The following is a 20,989-nucleotide window of genomic DNA, read 5'->3' as shown; positions in this document are numbered from 1 at the left end:
ATATAAACTAATGAAAGGAGTCTTACTTACCAATAAATTTCTTCTTATTCATGTTGACTTTGAAGTCATTGGGATATGGTTTGCAATTCCTTTTTCGCGTGAAGTGTTATTCTACAATTTATTACTTTTTCTTGTCGTTGGTCATGTCTCTCTTTTTATTTACTGGTCATACCCGCCCAGCGCGACACTTTCTATAATCACGGCTGCCATATTGGTTCATGTTTTACAGTAGGTGCCTAGTTGTTCATTGGTGTGACTCGATAATCTTAGAGAAATAACATTTTACAAAGCGTAAAATGGACGTAAAACGTGAAGCAAGTGACTTCCAACCCGATGCAAATGAGAAACATCGGTTCAATGTGTCCTTACAGGGAAATAACCCAGAATTAAATACTCGCATCAAACAAGAGTATGTTAATGATCCCTGCCACGCTGTCGAGGTTAGTTTTTCAGAGGATATTTATTATAAAAACTGCCTACCTGATGAATTATTAGTGATAGTTTTTTTTCCAACCATAATATTTGTGTAGGTAATAAATAATATTGTAATTCAGACAATCAACATACTATAATGACGCCAGCGATATCAGTAAACAGGAATAAAGTTTATTATTGTCATAAGAAGATATTGATATCCTTTTTTATTTATACAATCAATGATTTTTTAGATCCCTTCAAAGCACCTTACAACTGTAAAATTGGAAAATGATTTTGAGCGGGTTGACTCGGATAATGAGATAGTTCAACATGATATTGTAGAGAAAGGCTATTATGATAACTCTCAACCTACTTATTCCGAATGCTACACAGAACATCAGGTATACAAAAATCTATTAATATTAAATAATCTACATACCTACGATCATAACGGTAACACAAAAAAAAAATATGCGCGAAAGGGCAACGAATTCGATTAGATGAAGCGAAAAACTGACGTTTTCTAAGAGAGTTTCCTAAACTTTTCTGCGATGGAACACTTTGCAAATCCGTAATTTTTAATGGAACACTTTGTCTATTTTGTATGGTAGGTAAATTCAATCAATAAAAAATGAGATAAACAAAAATTTGGCACTTTTAGCAGTGGACTGTAATTTGAGGATCCTGATGGACGGATTACGGAACTAAGAGGTAGGGGGTTTACACATGATACCAGACACGGACCTTTTATGTTGAGAGGGCTGTCGTTCGCCGGAGTCAGTTCGGTCTTCGGTCTATAAACTGATAACGCCAACTATATATTTATGTAAACAGGAATAAAGTGTATTTCCGATAGAATTATGTAGATATTTTGTAATTCGAATTAGGGATTTATCAATAGCCGTAGAATGAAACTATTTAACACTTTCAACGATTAGGTGTAATTACTGTAAATGATATGCCAGCGATAGTTAAACCGATTTATTTAGATAAGGTAACGTTGGTACGTTCGCTTTGAATTAAAAGTATGTATTCTTATTTTAAAGTTTAATAATTCAGTATAGCAATTGAATTGGTCGACATGATTGAGTATGGACCAGTCTCCTCCACTAAGAGGTGTCCTTATGACATCTCCATAATTATATTCGTTATATCATTTTGTTTTATTTTAAATTATTTTATAATAGGTATGAATTATTGACATTGATAATTATTCAAACATTATCGCAGATTAGTATTGTTTGCAATATGTCTGTTGTCATTATATTTTAAAATGCTCGTTCTTATTGAAGTTTGGCGTTAGATAACGATATACACACCATTGGGTCTATTCTATACTTATCGACCGATAAAGTGATAAATATTATCAAACTTGGGGTAATATTTATCACTTTATCACTCTAGCTGTCGATAAATATTGAATAGACCCACATGTCCTCATTGCAGACTGTAAGAGGTGAGACCCCTCAAGTGTGGTCGAGTTCCACACGTATTACATAATGTTTTGGTTTTTCAGAATATTGTTTCAGACCCAACAATAATATCATTGACGACAGATACTCAGCTAATTGACATCAAGACTGAGCTTATTGAAGACATTTATGAAGATCCGCAACAGGGTTGTTCTTATTCGGAACAACTGAATCGGGTAAGTACCTACCTACCTACTAATGGGTATTGATCGTGTGATGGGGTGGAATGATTATAGTGACGGAATGAACTGTAAAACGTTCTAATATTTTGATATTGTTAGCTGTCAGCAGTAGGTACCATAGACATAACAAAACAGCTCAAATCCAACCGTTGTATATCCCATTGAACAACCAACCGCTCCGACAACAACTTGACACTGTTGAATGTTTTAGTAGGTACGTAAACCAAGTGTTTGCTATGGTTTAATACTGCCATGGTTCGGGCCATTATGAATCCCGTGTAAACTAGATGTACCTACTTCTAAGTTGTTATCCATGCCACATTCGGTACTTACTTTTACTTCAAGCATGTTTCTTCATGCAGTGACTACAGGCGAAACGAAAGCCTGCACATGAATCGCGATTTCTGACAATTAATCATTTTTGCTAGTAAGTATCTAAAATTAGTTTAATACCACACTTGTCTCTAAAACAGCAACGCATTTACTGAAATGTCAACTTGAGATGATCATCAATTCACAATATTATTCTCACACATTTCCGTCACTTAATATTACTGCTTAATCTCTAATTCGCTTTAACTTTAAACTTAATTCTCTATATCCGTTTCTCTAACTAATTTGTTTACGCCCATGCGTGGTTATGTCGTTTCTTTTTACTCCCGAGTCGTGAGGGCTTGACTAGAGGTCAGGTGACATGGTTATACCATAACAATTAATTTAATCTATCGGGAGAGGCCCAATAATCATGGGTGTAACAGTACCTATCGTTTCAGATAAATCATTTAACTCATCACGTACTGCCATAGCTCGTTACATACATTACATTCGACATTAAAAGCTCTAGCTATAGGAGGTTACTCTGGCTATTGAAATATTCCCTCAGATTATACCCCTTTTCATTGTGTATAAGTGTAAATCCAAAACAATCCAAAAACACCAAGAGTTTGAATTTAAATTCTAATGGATTTAAGTTATGTACTATTCCAACTCAGTCGCTTTTTGTGACCCGGGATTCGATTTTCGGCATCTTCAGGCACTGTGTACTACACTCACCTAAACACAACCCAAAACACACTGACCACGAATACTATTAACTCTAACTAATATATTAAATCAATACAATAAATTAGGTAAAAACATTATCACCTACCTATTAAGTCTAGGATCACAAAAAAATATAACAAACAAATTATGAATAGTTGAAGTGTTTGTAAAAAACCCCTATCTTATTAATAATAATACACTCGATAAGTGTATCATAACTCGTCAAAACCTAATAATAGATCATTAGTAATTATAAACAAAAATACTGCACTCAAGAGGTGTAAAATCGCCCATTCTGGGAACAATGGTAACGTATTGGGAATTAATGGAGTTAACTATCGAGTTAATAATCTATGATATCAGTCTTTAAATTTGAAGTTATCTCTTAAACAATTAGTTTTCAATAATATTCTTACATTATACCTACTTTTTTTATCAACAAATAAACCCACCTAATATATATTTGTATACACATGTATCCATACCTATATCTACACACCTATATACATCTTCGACCACGTCCGATCCTAATAGGATCATATAGGCCTCCACAGAGTAGAGGTTTGTAATAACAGATTTTGTTTTTACGAGAAATGGATGTCAGCCACTTGCTCAACCTATTAGGTCCATACCCTGACCCACACACATATTGAAAAATAATATGTGTACTTGCCAGACGCAGGATTCGAACCTGGGACCCACGGCATGATAGTCCAACGCTTATGCCGCGCGGCCACCGTGGTTGTATATCGTAAATAAATCATCATATAGGAATTGTATATTAGGTAAGTTAAGTTGATCATTCAATATAGGTAGGCTCGTCGGTAGGATGTGTTATTATTAAAATTTACAATATTTATAACAATATTTATAATAAAATAATTCAAGGAGCATTCTCTTCATTTTTTTCAGCCCGGAGCACCCGATATTCTTAAGATACAAGCCGCAAAGCCGTACGATGCAATTACAATACACGAACATGACGTTAAGCAAGAAAAAGTGAATGCTCCCGATAAAGAAATATGTTTAAAATTGACAAGAGCTTCCTTTTATCACAATAATTTTGTATGCGATGTATGTCATGCATTTTTCTCTTCAAAAAAGGTTCTGATCAATCACAAGTGTATGCATGACGTGAATAATGAAGTTGCTCTTCGACCACAAACCTTCCGAGAGTTTGGTAAATGCTCGGGTTCGTCAATATTCAATAATGATTCACAGGTACGTTCCATTGTCATTGTATCATTGCTACTTACTACTATTAAGTATATTAATTTGTTATTTCAAACACTTCGGAATTGTACGAAATAAAATATATCGCACCCCTAGTTTTAAAGTATGACAAGTCAAAAAACAGCATTCTGAGATAATTGGATTCAAAGATTCAAACCCTCTCAACTAAATCTAAAAATGTATGTACCAAACTGATTTTCTTGCTCAATGTGTATCAGGGCTTGTATTTTTGTATGAAATTATTATTATATTGAAAAATTATACAAAACACATATTTTTGGTAGTTTTTTTGAAATGTCATAGTCTAAAATTGGACTATTTTGATAAATTTTGAAATAACCCATCATGCACACAATACAAACTAATATGAAACAACATAAAAGCTCTTCAATATATTATGCATATCAAGTAAAATAAGAAACGAAATGGTTATTTGAAATTTTTATTTCAAAATAAAATAACTGGAACAGGTAAACCATCACAGACCTACCGAATTTTTAAAATATATATTTGTATAAGATTATGATAACCTATTCAAGATTTTTGCACATTATGTAATGAAAATTATATATTATATAAATTAGAATTAATCAGAGTAATTTCCATCACTCTCTTCGTGAACCAAGACATTTCTTGCCACTTGAATACTATTAGCGACTTTCAAATTACTATAAAAATCGTGGTACGTCATCGGTAGCATTTTTTTTTGCATATAGTTAAAATATCTTGCTTTTTCTGCATGGTTATTCCTGGTGGCTCATTATAAGCTTTCTGTAAAATTATCATATTTATGTTAACCGGATGACCCGTCATGCGATGCCTTATATTAATTTCCTCGTAGGAAGAATCAATAAAATTGGTTTTAATGAAAAAAACTATACGGTGATTCTTTTTTCAAATGCATGACTTTGATTGCTTGCCATGTTACCTTCGTACCTACGGTAGTTATAACATAATTTTGTCCCAGCTCATCGGACAGAAATTTCAGGTTAAATGTATCATCAGTTGCCATTGCATTGCATTAACTCTATAAGTTCACCATATTTTTCAGCCATGGCTATAATGGGTAACCATTGAGCTGGTATGAAGACTGGAGCACTTTTAGCATTCTCTTTTTTTCTTTTTCAATGAGTGAGTGCATCGCAATCCACTGATGTTGGGTGTGACCCGTGGTCAAATATTTTTACGTTATAGACTTTATATTTTCTGTTTCCAATAATAAATACAACGCAACTAAATATTTACCCTTATTCTGTCCAGCACAATTATCGGACCAAAAATGCACATTCTTATTTTTTATAATTCCTTTTTCAATTAATGGTATGTAAATATAACTACCAATTTCATTAGAACCTCTTTTAGCAGTCACTTCGTTCGAGATACAACAGAACCCCTTTTCTCGCCAATATCAAAGATTGTGAAATATGTTGCAAGTTTTCTGATGTAATAGAAGTTTGAGACTTCACCACAGGGTTATGAGAGAACTGCAATTAATTGTTTTGCTTTTTGTGGATCATTTAAATTTGTATATGCTGTGCTGACCATTGATCTTTTTTGACTGAAAGCGCCTAATATTAAATTCTGTATTAAAGATCGTAGAATACTGAGATAACTTCACGAAAGGTCGATCATTTTGTTTACACTTTCCTTTGTATAGCCTATAGTGTTGCTAAATTTAAAGAGCCATCAATAAATTGCCTGGTAGTTAGTCTGGTGTAGCGTCGTGGGCCATAGATTCAAATCCTGGGTCTGGCAAGTACACATATTGTTTTTCAATTTGTGTATGAGTCAGAGTATGAACCTAATAGGTTGAGCAAGTGGGTGACATTTATATCTCGTAAAAAACAAAAATATGTTATTACAAACCACACCGCGGAGGCCCATTTGATCTTATTAGATCGGACATGGTTGAATGTTTGAGCTCTCAGGAAGTGGGATTCTACCCTAGGAATGCAATCGATGTGATCTCTAACATATTGTTTTAATTCGGTATCAATTTTCTTATGATTTTCACGTGTTTCTCTGAGATCCTTTTCTATGATTTCATCACTGTTTGTTTTATTTATTATTGTATTTATCAACAAACTACTGTGAAATTGTCAATGTTTTCAGAATGGCTAGTCACTAGTGTGACCACAACACAAGTTTTATTTACTTTGTCCATTCCTGACCTATGATAATTCAAGATGTCATAGTTTTAAGCTCGCTAAAAATTTGAATCCTAATTTAAGACTATAACAACTCAAAATAACATTGTCTTTAAATATCACATAATACTATTTATAAAAATTATAGACTATTCTTTCTGTCCTGTATTTCCTTAGAATTCGTTTAGACTTGTGATAGTCCTTGACCAGATAAATAATGATATGTTCAACCATTCTGCATTATTAACTCAAAATGTCACTTTTTTGACTTGTAATAGTTTAAAACAAGGGGAGCGATATGGTTGCGCTTTTCATAGTGGACTGTAATTGATTGGTGGAATGATTATGATGGTGGATGTAGATGTTGGGGGGGGGGTTACATGTTAACCTGGACTTAATAGTTGGTCGATAAAGTTTTTACCTACGTTTTTGTGTTAGCTTATTGTATAAGTTAGAATTAATTGTATTTATTGTCAGTGTGTATATACCTTTTGGGTGAGTGCAGATAATGCCTGAAGATGCCGAAAGGCGAATCCCAGGTCGCAAAAAACGACTCAAATGGAATAGTACAAAACTTAAATCCATTAGAATTTAGACCAAGAGTGTTTATTTTGATTGAAAATCCCTACAGTATATATGGTAATATAATGTACCGCATTAATGTAAATAAGAAGAACAATCTATGAACTATAGTCCGACAACATAAAACTGAACTTTTTGATGTTCGGTTGTGTTCGGCTTTTGTCAGCCAGTATACGAGCGTCTAATAAAGAACTGAGCCATTAGTCAAAACTACTAATTCCTAGCTGTACCACTATGGAACTGAGCCATCGGTACCTAAGTTAAATTTGGATAGAACTCAAACTAAAATATCAGTCAGTTCAAATCGACAATAATTATTTATTTACTCCACTCTACAATATTATGGAATATACTAAACGAAAAAAGGCTTATTAGTAGTTTTGCAAATCAACAGGTATGTCTAGTGATCGACCTGATTTTTACAACTGAACAGTGGGACCACTTACTACTTGTTCGAGAATTGCGCTTGTACAAAAATATTGATAAGGCTTTGTATCAAGGCAGTGGCTAAATTCAGACACAATATGCATGTATAGATACATACCAACCTACCAAATAGGTGTCGTTTTCAATTATTGATTAAAACGATTATGCTATTAAACTTACAATGTACCTATTTTATAGGATTTTTTTAGTGTTAACACAAATAGTTGAACAATCGAAACCTCTTCCATGATAATTCTCATATGGTAATACTATCAATATCCTTTCTCTATGGCAAAAGTCTATTGTCACGTGGGACACGAATTTATTAACGATGATCTAAAAAAACGCGAAATTCGAATCTGGTCATGAAAGAATTATTGGTTTGACAAGGCATTACGAGGAAATATCTCAGAATCTATTACTTACATCGAACAAGAGAATGCTAGTGATCCTAACCACGCTTTTAAAGTTAGTTTTCTATTCTACTTGACGATCTATTTTTTTTAATCGATAATAGGTAGTATGTACTATGTAATAAATAATATTGTAATGTTTCTTCTGATTAGCATTCTCAGAGGGAATTAACAAATGGCACCGACGATAAGAGTAATAAAGAAAAAAGTGTATTTCCGAAAGAAAAGTGCATTCATTTCGGAACTCGAATTGGGAACTTTTCAATGACCGTCAAAGGAAACTATTTAATACTTTCACCGATTATAACGAGTATAAACAAGTCGCCAAAAATATTAACAGCTACTGATGTTGATAAGGTAAGTTTCAAAGGAACTCTTATTGTTAATAATTATCTACCTAACCCTATCGAATCTTATTATTATTAAATCTAAAATAGCATAATTTATTGGACTTGATCCACATATTAATTGATTGACGTCTAATTCCGCTTTGAGTAGGTAAATTAGTAACTTATCTACACATAGATACCATATTTCAATAGGGAGACAACTCACGTAACCTTGTTCCAAGACAATGACATTTGAAATTTTTGCATAGATTCTCATTTTAATTTCAATGCTTCGATTTTGAGGAAAATATGGGTTTTTTTAAATTTAGTTAAGGGGGGACATGCTCGTCGAAGGTCAAAATTGAGTTTTTATTGTATTTTCAAACCATGATCCTGGACACTCCTTAAACGTTGTAGATAATCTATTTATATAATTTTGAAGCCTTATTATCCTTTATAGTTATTTTAAACATTTGATGACTGCATGAAGTATTTTTGTTACATAAAATAGTATTCTTTTAAACCTCTCGCTCTAATGTTTTAGAATATAGTCATATTTCGGTACATAACTGTGCAGTGGTGTTAAGATTTTTTACATTTATTAATTTTTAAACGCATTTATAAAACCATTAGTATAATTTATTACGAGATAATTTTTGTAAAATATTCACGATAAAAAATTATTTTGATAATCTCTGTGATCCCAAATTTGACAAGAATTAGGCATTTTATTATTCAAAAAATCGGCAAGATTAACACATTTGAAGATGATTCTAAAGATACTTATTATAAGCTATGTCTTTGACCATTCAAGTGTGATAAAAATCTTATGAATAATGATTGCTTTATAATAATTATTGACCTAAGAATAAGGTAGTGTTTTTTTGAAATACGCCATTTCTTTTGTCATTCCCTAGTGGTTAAGCTACAACATACGGCCGTAGCCATAAAATGACAAACTATAATTAAAGTAGGGAGTAAAATTATGTTATCGCGCGTGTTTGAACATGTACCTAACCGAATTTTTTTTTATTTTTTTTAAACGGTACATGTTCAAACACGCGCGTCAATATCATTTTACTCCCTACTTTAATTATAGTTTGTCAATTCATGGCTACGGCCGTATGTTGTAGCTTAACCACTGGGGAATGACAAAAGAAATGGCGTATTTCAAAAAAACACTACCTTATTCTTAGGTCAATAATTATTATAAAGCAATCATTATTCATAAGATGTTTATCACACTTGAATGGTCAAAGACATAGCTTATAATAAATATCTTTAGAATCATCTTGAAATGTGTTAATCTTGCCGATTTTTTGAATAATAAAATGCCTAATTCTTGTCAAATTTGGGATCACAGAGATTATCAATATAATTTTTTATCGTGAATATTTTACAAAAATTATCTCGTAATAAATTATGCTAATGGTTTTATAAATGCGTTTAAAAATTAATAAATGTAAAAAATCTTAACACCACTGCACAGTTATGTACCGAAATATGACTATATTCTAAAACATTAGAGCGAGAGGTTTAAAAGAATACTATTTTATGTAACAAAAATACTTCATGCAGTCATCAAATGTTTAAAATAACTATAAAAGATAATAAGGCTTCAAAATTATATAAATAGATCATCTACAACGTTTAAGGAGTGTCCAGGATCATGGTTTGTATATACAATAAAAACTCAATTTTGACCTTCGACGAGCATGTCCCCCCTTAAGTATAATTCAGTGGGTCTATTCTATACACAAGGTGGTTATCAACGGTAGCTTATCATATATTATGTATCTAATAATGGGTTAATTTAAAATTAATTTTTGATCACTAGTCAGTTTGTTACTTTACCCCAATATTGGGGTACGTGTGACTAAATTCATCTTTATTCCAAAAGTACTTCAAAACCATAACGTATTATATGCATAGAAAGGTAATACTTCATTTAATGGATATTGAGTCTTGAGTTAAAACTACAGTATAGAATTTCAACAAAATGGACCAAAACATTTTTTGGGGTGTGTCATACTAATGTATGAAGCGCTAGTGATGTCCTGAAAGAAAAACGACATATTTTTTATTAATTGACGTAGGTAGTTGACGGAAATCCGATGACTCTAACGAGTTTACTTTTTGAAGGATCATGGGAAAAACTTGTTATGTCAAGTTAACAGTCAACATTATATATCCATTGTGGACAATCCTTTTAATTCAGGTTGATGATTGGACTGTTTAATAAGACAAGATATAGTACCAATTGATTACAAAAGAATCGCAAACTTTTATTCAAACATATTCTACGGCTGCGGTTTTTAGCATTGAACATGCTTTTGTCTTGACCACCCGGCCGGATTTGTTCGAAAACATCGCACAGGTAGCGGTAACAAAAACAAAAAATACGAAAGTCACGAAAGTTCCGCGGCGTGGCTTCAGTCGGCCGCGAACGGCGCTTCGGGAATAATGTGTGACCCGCACCCCGCAATTTATTTTATTTTCCTTCGAATTTAGACAACCAGCATTCAGAGAATCAGTGGGCAAAGCATGTTCCATGTTAATAATTTTAACTGTCAGGGTTTAAGCAGCCAACATCTTTAAATAATAACTTATTTCTTTTAATAAAAGCTATAAACCAATTGTGTCCGGGTACTTCGATTTTAAACGGTGTGTTAATATTATTTTCTTTTGTCCAATTAATTCGAGGACTCCTTTTTTGTGAGACATGCTTTTCCAACGTATGCAAATTTTATGCAAAAGATGTTTCAATCTCTTTGGGTAATATTGTACTTCTGCTAAATCTGTCTTGTCTTCTTTCGTAAACATGATTATACATATCCATATGACATATCCTGTTTTTTTACACATTCAACTTTTTTTTGTAATTTTCCTTGGTCGTAAGCTACTTTATCTGTCTTTCGTTTATATTTACATGTGGAAAAAGTGCACATTTATTATTATCACATTTTAGATAAGCACTTTTTTTAAAAACTTGTGTATTAAATTTAAACACATATACTCTTCCAAGTACCTACCTACTTAGCTAACATAAAACTATAACAATAAAATTATAAATATTTTATTTCAATTGCGAACATTTTTTCGATCGATATAAATAATGCGTCGTGTCCCATCACTAGTTAAAATAATGACTATGCGAATTCATAAAAAAATATATGGGTGAAGTGTGACATAAAACAAAGGCACACTTACCCCACGCGTTTACTTTCGTGGGGGAAGTGTGTCTACTCGATTAAAGCTTTAAAATTATTATCAATAACTAAATACTCATCAAATTTTACAACCATAATGTGCAGATTTCCGTGTTTTAAAAAATAGTTTAGTAACAGCTACCATCTCACTCGTCGACTTCAAAATGTCGTCTGGAGAATAATCCATGTAGTCACATCAAAAAACATGGTATCGACACCATTTCTGATTATTTTTATGAATCAGTGACTTTGCTATCACCTTTCCATAGATGGCATTATCAAATTTGTAATAGATACTGAGATATCTTTCCATTTTAGCGATTATATTTTAAGCAAAATAACAAGCAGCTGTTATAAAATTCTTTTTGTTCGTCCTTGATTATGTCAAGGGGTGATTTATCGTTTGTCTCCTAATAATGTATTACTGAATAAATTATTCTGCATACAATAATTGTCCCAGAATACAAAAAAAAAACGGTGTGTGTACTTATGTACGCACGTTAGAAGTTATACTTATTTGGCGTAACAAAACAAAATAATTTCCTAATCGATCACTTGTCTTGATTAGAGAGAGCTTGTAAGAAAGAGGCTTCAGTTAATTGCTTCTTTTTTTTGCTCCCCATAGTCGCTTATTTTGGTTACCCGACCGTTACAACGCCGAGGAGAAGTTTGTAATATATGTACCTCAGCTTGTACAGTAATAATATTGCAATTATTCTGTGTTAAACTAATATGAGCTTGCTGACGTGATGGTCTCGGAGTCACTACACATATGTCTTGATTTGAAATAATACTGGAATCACCACTTGCCGTTGTTTTACCCTTTTGTGTAATTTTATTTTCTGCAATTATTTTTTGCCGTAGCCTGTGAGCTCGAACACGTTCTGCTGTTGTTTTTCTTTTTTCTGCTTGATGACGCTCGCGATATTTTTTACATCTCTCCGCATTTGTTGAAGACATTATGAAAACTAAAATAAAGATATCAATCGTCTAGCAACTCCGACAATAATAAATTCGCTGCCTTGGCTACGGAACAATTCTAAACTATAATATTATAGTGTATAATTGACACGATTGCATTATCATAATGTGGCGTAAAGGCAGTGCGTTCGGCTGATACCGAACAATCGTGGTTCGAATGCAATCGAGTGCGATTTTTTTCGTGTGAAAAAATAAATTATGTGTTACATGTCACACGCCAAAAATACACTCTGATCTGATTTTCCAAGAGCGCATAAAGAAGTATAACTTCAATACATACTGCTTTATTGAATTCGAATCATGCCATACTCCTCAGTCCACCAATAATTTTGAAAGTCTCGGCTGCTCTTTTTTATTACCTTTTATATAAGTACCTTCTTAAGTATCTATTTACTTGACAAACTTTGTTGTAAAAAAAATATTTTAAGTAGGTAGGTACAAAAGTTTTTTTTTTCATTTCAAAATAATACATTCGCGTGTCACATGGTCGTCATCATTGCTTTATGCTCTTTATAATGCTGTAGTAGTAATAAATGGACTGCCTGCTTGACCTAGATAAACTTCTGCCAAGGTCAACACTGTAACAAATGAACTCACATGACTGTAATAATTTACTTGTATTTGGGTCATGAATACCGTTGTCTATCTATATAGATCTCATGCATACACACAAATGCTATGACAGATAAGTAAAAGCTATCGTCTTCCGCATGAATTTGTTTTGACTGACTTAGACAATTAACCACAGGGAAAATCTTGATACGTTGATTTTACGTAATGTATTTTTGTTTATATATATATTATTCATGCTTAAAAGTAACGTCCGTCACGTAAACCAGTGAATTTAGTCAAACAATAATTATTGAAGCATGTTTTCAACGTGCGGTTTGATTGGTACCACACTCTGGAGTCTAGACTCTAGAGGCGTACTCGGCAACTGAGCTTACTGCTGCTTTCTGTCCGTCTGTTTTAAATGGATGGCGGTGACTGTGGCATGGTAAAAGCCTTCACTTTTCAGCTTGGTCTTACCAATATAGGCGGAGAGATGAGCGTCTACATACATAACCGATTTCTTTTATATGAAAACATGCTTTTTTCAGAAACCATCAACAGACTTTCGTGTTATAAAATCGGAGACGAATTTACATGGAATTGATCTAAACAACGAGTATGTAGTAGAAACAATACGACAAATCAAACACGAGGACCCTCAACCTGACTGCTTTTATATGGACCGTGGACCATTAAATCAGGTAGTCAGTCTTCAATGCACTATTAGTGCAGTTAATAATGTATTATCATTTAATTCTAATGGATTGAAATTTACATTCCATCAAGTACCTACCTACGGTCGATAGTTAATTCAATGTTTACGGGGCGCACAAAATATGTTTTTGCTAATTACTTTTCAAATGCAATTCACACGTTAATTACAAAATTGATTAAAACGGCCCGTAAGCATTGAATTTAGTATCATCATTTGCTTGTCACTAAATATAACTTTATCAAGAAATCATGTTTAGGTACATTAATATATACTAGCTACATATTATGTCACGTTAAGCATATAGCTTTTAATGAGTATTTTTTACTTGATTAGATCTGATTCGTTTAATCTAACAGTAAACCCAGTCTGTTGCCGAAAAATATACTCAATTGTAAATTTTCGTTATCTGGAATTCCCTAGTGATGTGTAACTAAGATGTGTCTAAAATTAAATAGTTATGTAAGTAATACCTATGCGTTTATGGTTACAAGATTTTTAATTATTAAAAACACCAATGAAAGATACACAAACCTAGTATATACCTAATAGAAATAACATTTTTTGTATAGGACGTCCACCGAGACTTGAATGTGTAAAATTCGGGCTAATGCGCTTTACTAATTAGGGCACGTGCACCCTAACTGTATATATTCAAATTAAGTAAAAGTTTCTAGATGAATTGCTTATCAAGTTTCGCCAATTTTGGTTTTAATTATTTAAGAATGAGTGTACATAGTTTTCAAATTATGTATGTTCAATTAAAATAATGTTACAGTGTTGTAAATTTAATAAAAATTTGTTGAATAACAGAAGTGGTTTTTGACACTAATATAACTTATCCTTTTTTTGTAAATTATTTCCTTCACTGCGTGTCAATATTTATTAATGAATGTCTAAAAGATTGGAGATTTAATTAACATTTAAAAAATTCTCACGTGTGTTTTTTATCATATTTTAAATACAATACTTATGACCTATTGTTCTTTTAGACGATTCCTACAACCCCTACATTGACTGATGACGCGAGTCTCAGATTCTCGAAGAGATTCTCAGATGTACCAGGGCAAAATGACAAAATACAGATTGACAAACAAGACATTAAGAAAGAACTGGGGGTATATTATAAGACAATTGGCAATGAAGACGGCGTCAGTCGCACTGTTAAACGTCTTCATATGATCCAATCTAACGCGCCAAGTCCCGATTTATTAGTACCTGTTATAAAATTAGAGAAAAAATCGTTTAACAACGAAAATTTTGTGTGCGGTATTTGTTTTAATATTTTTGTATCGTTATATTTATTGGAGATTCACAAAGTGGTTCATAATAAAACCATTAAGAAAAAGATTAATTTAAATCCATATTCAAGTAAATGTAATGAAATCATCAATCGACCTGCTTCCATGAAACTACACAAAGAGAATGATTCTGGTAAAAAGTTGTTTAAATGTAACCAATGTGATTACTCATGTATAAAATCTAATAGGATGAAAATACACAAAATGACACATTCTGGTGAAAAACCATTTAAATGTAACCTGTGTAATTATTCATGTACAGTATCTGGCGCCATGAAAGTACACAAGATGACTCATTCTGGTGAAAGGCCATTCCAATGTGACCAGTGTTATTACTCATGTATAACATCTGGTAGTATGAAACTTCACAAAATGACTCATTCTGGTGAAAAGCCATTTAAATGTGACCAATGTAATTACTGTAGTAAAACATCTGAAAACATGAAAAATCACAAAATGACTCATTCTGGTGAAAAGCCATTTAAATGTGACCAATGTGATTACTCTTGTATATCATCTGCTGCTATGAAAAAACACAAAATAACTCACTCTGGTGAAAAGCCATTTAAATGTGACCAATGTGATTACTCTTGTATAACATCTGGTGCTATGAAAAAACATAAAATTACTCATTCTGATGAAAGCCATTTAATGTGGTCAGTGTAAGTACTCGTCTATAACATCCAGTAACATGAAAACACCCAAAATGACTCATTCTGGTGAAAAGCCATTTAAATGTGGTCAATGCGATTTCTCATGTACAACATCTAGCGGAATAAAAATACTCAAAATGATACATTCGGGTAGAAAGCCATTTAAATGTAGTCAGTATAAGTACTCGTGTATAACATCCAGCAACATGAAAACACACAAAATGATTGTGTGTGTGGTCGATGCGATTTCTCGTGTACAACATATAGCGGAATGAAAAAACACACAATGATGAATTTTGGTAAAGACATTTAAATGTGATCTATGCGATTACTCGTGTATAGTGTCTAGCGGGATAAGTAGACACAAAATGATACATTCTGGTGAGAAGCCATTTAAATTTGGTTAATGTGTGTACATGTGTATAGCATCAAGTGCAATAAAATAACACAAAATGAAAGATTCCGGTGAAAAGCTATTCAAACGTGATCAGTGCGATTACTCGTGTATAGTGTCTAGCGCGATGAATACGCTCAAATTGATACTTTCTGTTGATAAACCATTTGAATGTGATCAATATAAGTTGTCATGTATTTAATCTAGTTCGTTAAAAGTCCACAAAATGGCACATTCTGCTAAAAAGCCATTTAAATGTGAACAATGTTATTACTCTTGTATTACAACTGTTTCGATGAAAAAATACAAAATGACTCATTCTTGTAAAAAATCATTTAAATGGGACCAATGCAATTAATCAACCATAGTATCCAATAATTTGAAAACACACAATGATTTATTGCGGTGAAAAGGGATTTAGTGTGTCCAATGTAATTACTCATGTATACAATCTTGTGCGATGAAAATACGCAAAATGGCACACTCTGTTGAAATCTATTAAAATGGGGTTAAATTTGACTACACGACATGTAACAATCTATAACATACTATTGATACCTCCACGTTTCTACGTGCATGGAGGACCCCTTTAGGGTAAAGTACGAGCGAAGATATGGATGCCACATTCATGGTTCTTATAGTCCGCCAAGCCAAAGTCCTTCTATCGCCGCTGTATGAATACAATGATTTGTATTAATTAACTATAAATGTTGTTTCTTTTGGGCTCAATTCTTTGAAATCGCTGTAACTTTCAACTACCTGGCAAAAAGGTGACTTGGACGACCCTTAAGGTAAAACCCAGGCAAAGGCCAAGCATTCTGCTGCGGGCAAGAATGATAGAGAGGGGTAGACGTTCAGGGGTAGATTGAAAGGGACAGCGATAAAGCCAAAAAAGGAGACCTGGCCGCGGTACGCGGTATGTGTCCCATCCCAAATTTAGGGCTGTTGAAAATTCTAAACGGTGTAAAACTTAATATTGTGTATCTGTGTGTTGTGTATGTACCTTTTTTTGTGAACTATAAGTTAAAAATAAAACTCTGTGCTACGAACAACGTGTGTTTCATTGTGAATATCCACCATAATCAACTGTCAAAGCCTAACCTTACACTGAACGTGCTCTACCCAAACCTCAAAATCCAGCTTCAATTGACCGCCCTAAACAATTTAAATCACTGAGCTAGTCAAAGGGTGGAAGCTGGTCGCGTGACTCACACGAATCGACCGACAGCACGCTAACCAGGGCGTAATCGACGCCCGGTCGACCGGAGAGTCGAGCGCGGAGATCGGATCAGACTGTGCGGCCCCGATTCCCCTCCCTACCCGGACTTTCGGGGTGTCACTATGAAATTACACAAAATGACGCACAGTGGGGAAACCTCATTAAAGTGTGTACACAGTGATTACGCTTGTATAAATCATACTAATATAACCAAATAATCCATTCTTGTGAAAAGCTATTTAATTGTGACCGATGTGATAACACATTGACAGTCTGGTCACATGAAAAAACACAAAAAGAATCATTCTTGTGACATATTTTTATAATATACATTGTTGTGTCAATATTAAAATTTATTTTTATAAACTACTAAGACTTTGGTGTACAATAATTTCAGTTTTAAATCTTCAATACGTCCCTATGTGAAAACAATATAAGTATATTACATAAAATATGTTTGGTTTTAAGAGCTATTTCGATGGAAAAACACGCGGCATCTCACCTGAAACTGAAAAATTCATTTCAAATGAAGGTTTGAAAAATATTACTATCTCTCACCGAATGATGTCGTTAGTCCTCTGGGTTTCGAGATATTTGGACCCTGGGGACCGTCTTATTGCAAAATGGCGGTTGAAATTGCTTGAAACAGGTTACTTCTGAGTACCTGAGTACGTTTCTACTAAAAAATAGTTTCTTGTATTTGCAAATTTTTATAGCATGCAACACGCGCTCTGGAAACTATAATTATAACTTACTAATATTCCTTGTTGACGTGTCGGAAATGAAATAATTTTCTCTTGTTTCTGTTTGCTTCGAAGTTCGAACGTGTTTTACTAACGGTGCTGCCGCGCAGAAGGTACGATCGGGAAGTAGTCACAATGTAATCTTAAATTATCAAATAAAAGTTTTGTACTATTAAATAGAATATTGCGTCATGTCTACGTACGTGACAGGTATTATGTTAACTTCAAAAGAAAGTAGTTTCAATAAATAGTTTTTTGAAAATTTCTTATGTCTTTTATTTGCTAGTCATAATTAGTTGCGTAGTGATATAATTTTATATTTCTAATAAAAACAATTATTGTTAATGGAAAACAAGTTGAAAACTTCAGCGATTTTAGATTTACTTTACCATCGTTTTATTAAAATGCAACACCTCGTCTTTAAGACGCCACTCTGTCTGCAAAACCTAGCGCGAAAACTGGCTCTGCTAGTTTATTAATAATTATTAATACACTAATTAAAATTAAATTAATTACTTAATTGCGTAGATTAAGTGTTGGACTATCATGCCGTAGGTCTCAGGTTCGAATCCTGGGTCTGGCAAGTACACATACTGTTTTTTTTATTTTGTGTGTGACTCAGGGTATGGACCTAATAGGTTGAGCAAGTGGCTGACATCCATTTCTCATAAAAAAAAACAAAATCTGTTAATTACCTCGACTCTGTGGAGGCCCATATGATCCTATTAAGATCAAACATGGTCAGAAAAAAAAAGTTAATGTTACGTACATACCTATAAAATAACGACTTAATTCATCATTATCAGCCAGAATCTAGCCACTGCTGTATGAAGGCCTCTCCAAGCTGATTCCACTTATCTTGGTCTTGTGCGTTGCATTGCCACTTACTTGCGCAGAACTTTATCATTTCATCGATTCAGCGGCCTCTCGGTCTACCTTGCGGACGTTTTTGATATCACTGGATGACTAAATTTGTCCAACTTTTGTCCTTTTTATTATTAACCTGCATTTATTTCAAGCCTTTGTGACATATTTATTCAATTAGGTAAATGGTTATGAAATACTATTTTTTCTATCTTTGTTCTTGTTTTTGTCACATACGATGGCTGTGCGGCTTGAGGGTCGGCCTATGATGTGAGTCCCAGGTTCGAATCCTGGGTCTAGCAAGTACAAATATTGTTTGTCAATTTGTGTTAATTAATTAATACGACCTCTATTCTGTGGAGGCCTATAAATAATAGTAGTATTCTGTGGATGCCCAAGTAGAAGTATTTTTAAAATTATGTGCTTATATTATAATTGTGACATATTTTTTTGAAATGCTGCTTTCTAGACACAACGGGCTCCACATCAGAAAGTGGCAAAAAAAATAAGTATTGTTGTAGATCATAACGACTTAGAATTTAAAGGTGATTTATCTTGATCACCAAACGTTCTGGTTTTGAAAATAGCATATATATTTTTTTCTTCATAATTATTTTTTCTAATAATTACCGAGCTAAATTTATACTCTACAGAGCCCCAGATAGATGTGCCAAAGTAACAGATTTTTTTAGTTTTTCAGAAATAGGTAATTAATTATTTTCTCTCATAATGATTCAGCCAAATTAATACTCTACAGAGAAAACAGATAGATGCGCCAATGTAACAAAGACTGACGTCAGGCAGCTCATTGGTATTATTACACTATATTAATTAATACTTCTCTTATGAAAGCACCGAACCAAACATACCTACGAGCTGCTCTTAAAAAAATAGCTCCGTAATGGGTGTGAATATATCATATGATTGAATCAGTCATTTTATTAATATAAATATAAATTTTCCAATAAGAACAACCAGTGGCGCACCCAGGATTTATTATTGGGGGGGGCCGAAGGAGGAGAATGGACGTTAGTCCCATAGGCTCTTTTTCTTCTTCATATAAATATTTTTACATAATTTCACAATACACGGCGATATATTTGTACAGTTTCTCCTAGTTTTTATTAAATTGGAGGCATAGTGGCGGTAACCGTTGAGCGTGTCATCAGCGACTGGCGGATTGGAAGTGAACAGCGACCATGCTGGACATGTGTACCTAGTATGCTTAAACATTACTTAAATAATATCGGCTGTGCTACCCGCTTGGTCTAGAGCAGTGTTTCCCAAACTGTGGTACGCATACCCCCTGGGGTACGGGAAGAGTTTGGTGGAGGTACGCGCTGCACCGGGTTATGGCTACGCCTGGTGCAACAAGCATTAATACATGGATGTTGCTAGAAGGTTTATCGCATGCGGAAGAAGAGCAATTGTTGGAATTATTAGCTTCAGACGGATTCTTGCAAAATAAATATAAGGAGTGTACTTAAACATCATTAAGGTTGCAAATGCAACATGTGTATCCAGTTTTAACAGAGAAATCCCTGAAATACATTGCATTTTTCAACTTCATATCTATGTGAAGTTGCTTTTTCAGCATTTGTAGACATTAAGTCAAAAAAAGGAACAGCCTTTGGGTGTGGAACCGCATCTCAGATTAAAATTAATAACCAGGGAACCAAATTATGATGATCTGTCATTTCAACAAAAATAATTTCATCCTTCTCATGGTTTATAATGAATGTTATTTTTTATAATATAACTTTTATTTATATTTCTGTACCTCAGAGGCAGACGGATGCAAGTGCCAAATACCCAATTGTTCAGGAAAGCCAGAAAACAAACAAAAACAATTTTATTTTAAACGAATACTAATAACTCCCAAGAAAATATAGATTGATCATTATTTTTTGAATTCTAATTCAATTAAAGTACTTCTGGAATATGTAAGAAAAGAAGAAATATAATACAATTTTATATCTAAAAAATAAAATAAAAAACGTAGTATGGATTTGCATCCTTCTGCCTCTAAAGATATTTTGTTAATGTGGACTTGTGTCTTATTTATCTAGCCAAAATAAAACAATTTGTAAGTTAGAAAAACTTATAGGTATAAATA

The 20,989-nt window shown here is 33.3% G+C and overlaps 2 protein-coding genes across 3 annotated transcripts in view; one reads left to right on the top strand and one right to left on the bottom strand.

Moving 5' to 3' along the window:
* LOC147076129 (uncharacterized) overlaps window positions 1-20,989 on the bottom strand; it is a 208,942-nt gene that overhangs the window by 54,708 nt on the left and 133,245 nt on the right. The gene's annotated exons all lie outside the window — the stretch shown is intronic.
* Window positions 209-17,094, top strand: LOC147076136 (uncharacterized). 2 transcript variants are annotated; one of them, XM_085941214.1, is made up of 7 exons: window positions 209-440; window positions 669-818; window positions 1,934-2,065; window positions 4,028-4,336; window positions 8,070-8,273; window positions 13,536-13,688; window positions 14,692-17,088. In XM_085941214.1, exons 1-7 carry the CDS (start codon window positions 297-299, stop codon window positions 15,664-15,666), a joined length of 2,067 nt encoding a protein of 688 aa, XP_085797340.1. In that variant the 5' UTR covers window positions 209-296; the 3' UTR covers window positions 15,667-17,088. The 2 variants fall into 2 exon arrangements, with proteins under 2 accessions (XP_085797340.1, XP_085797341.1); XM_085941215.1 differs by lacking the exon at window positions 13,536-13,688 and having other exon boundaries at window positions 14,692-17,094.

Source organism: Rhyacophila brunnea, unplaced genomic scaffold, assembly GCF_057557595.1.
Source record: "Rhyacophila brunnea isolate RB1 unplaced genomic scaffold, BYU_Rbru_1.0 scaffold_13, whole genome shotgun sequence".
NCBI lineage: Eukaryota > Metazoa > Arthropoda > Insecta > Trichoptera > Rhyacophilidae > Rhyacophila > Rhyacophila brunnea.
This window is presented reverse-complemented; position numbering and strand designations above follow the sequence as displayed.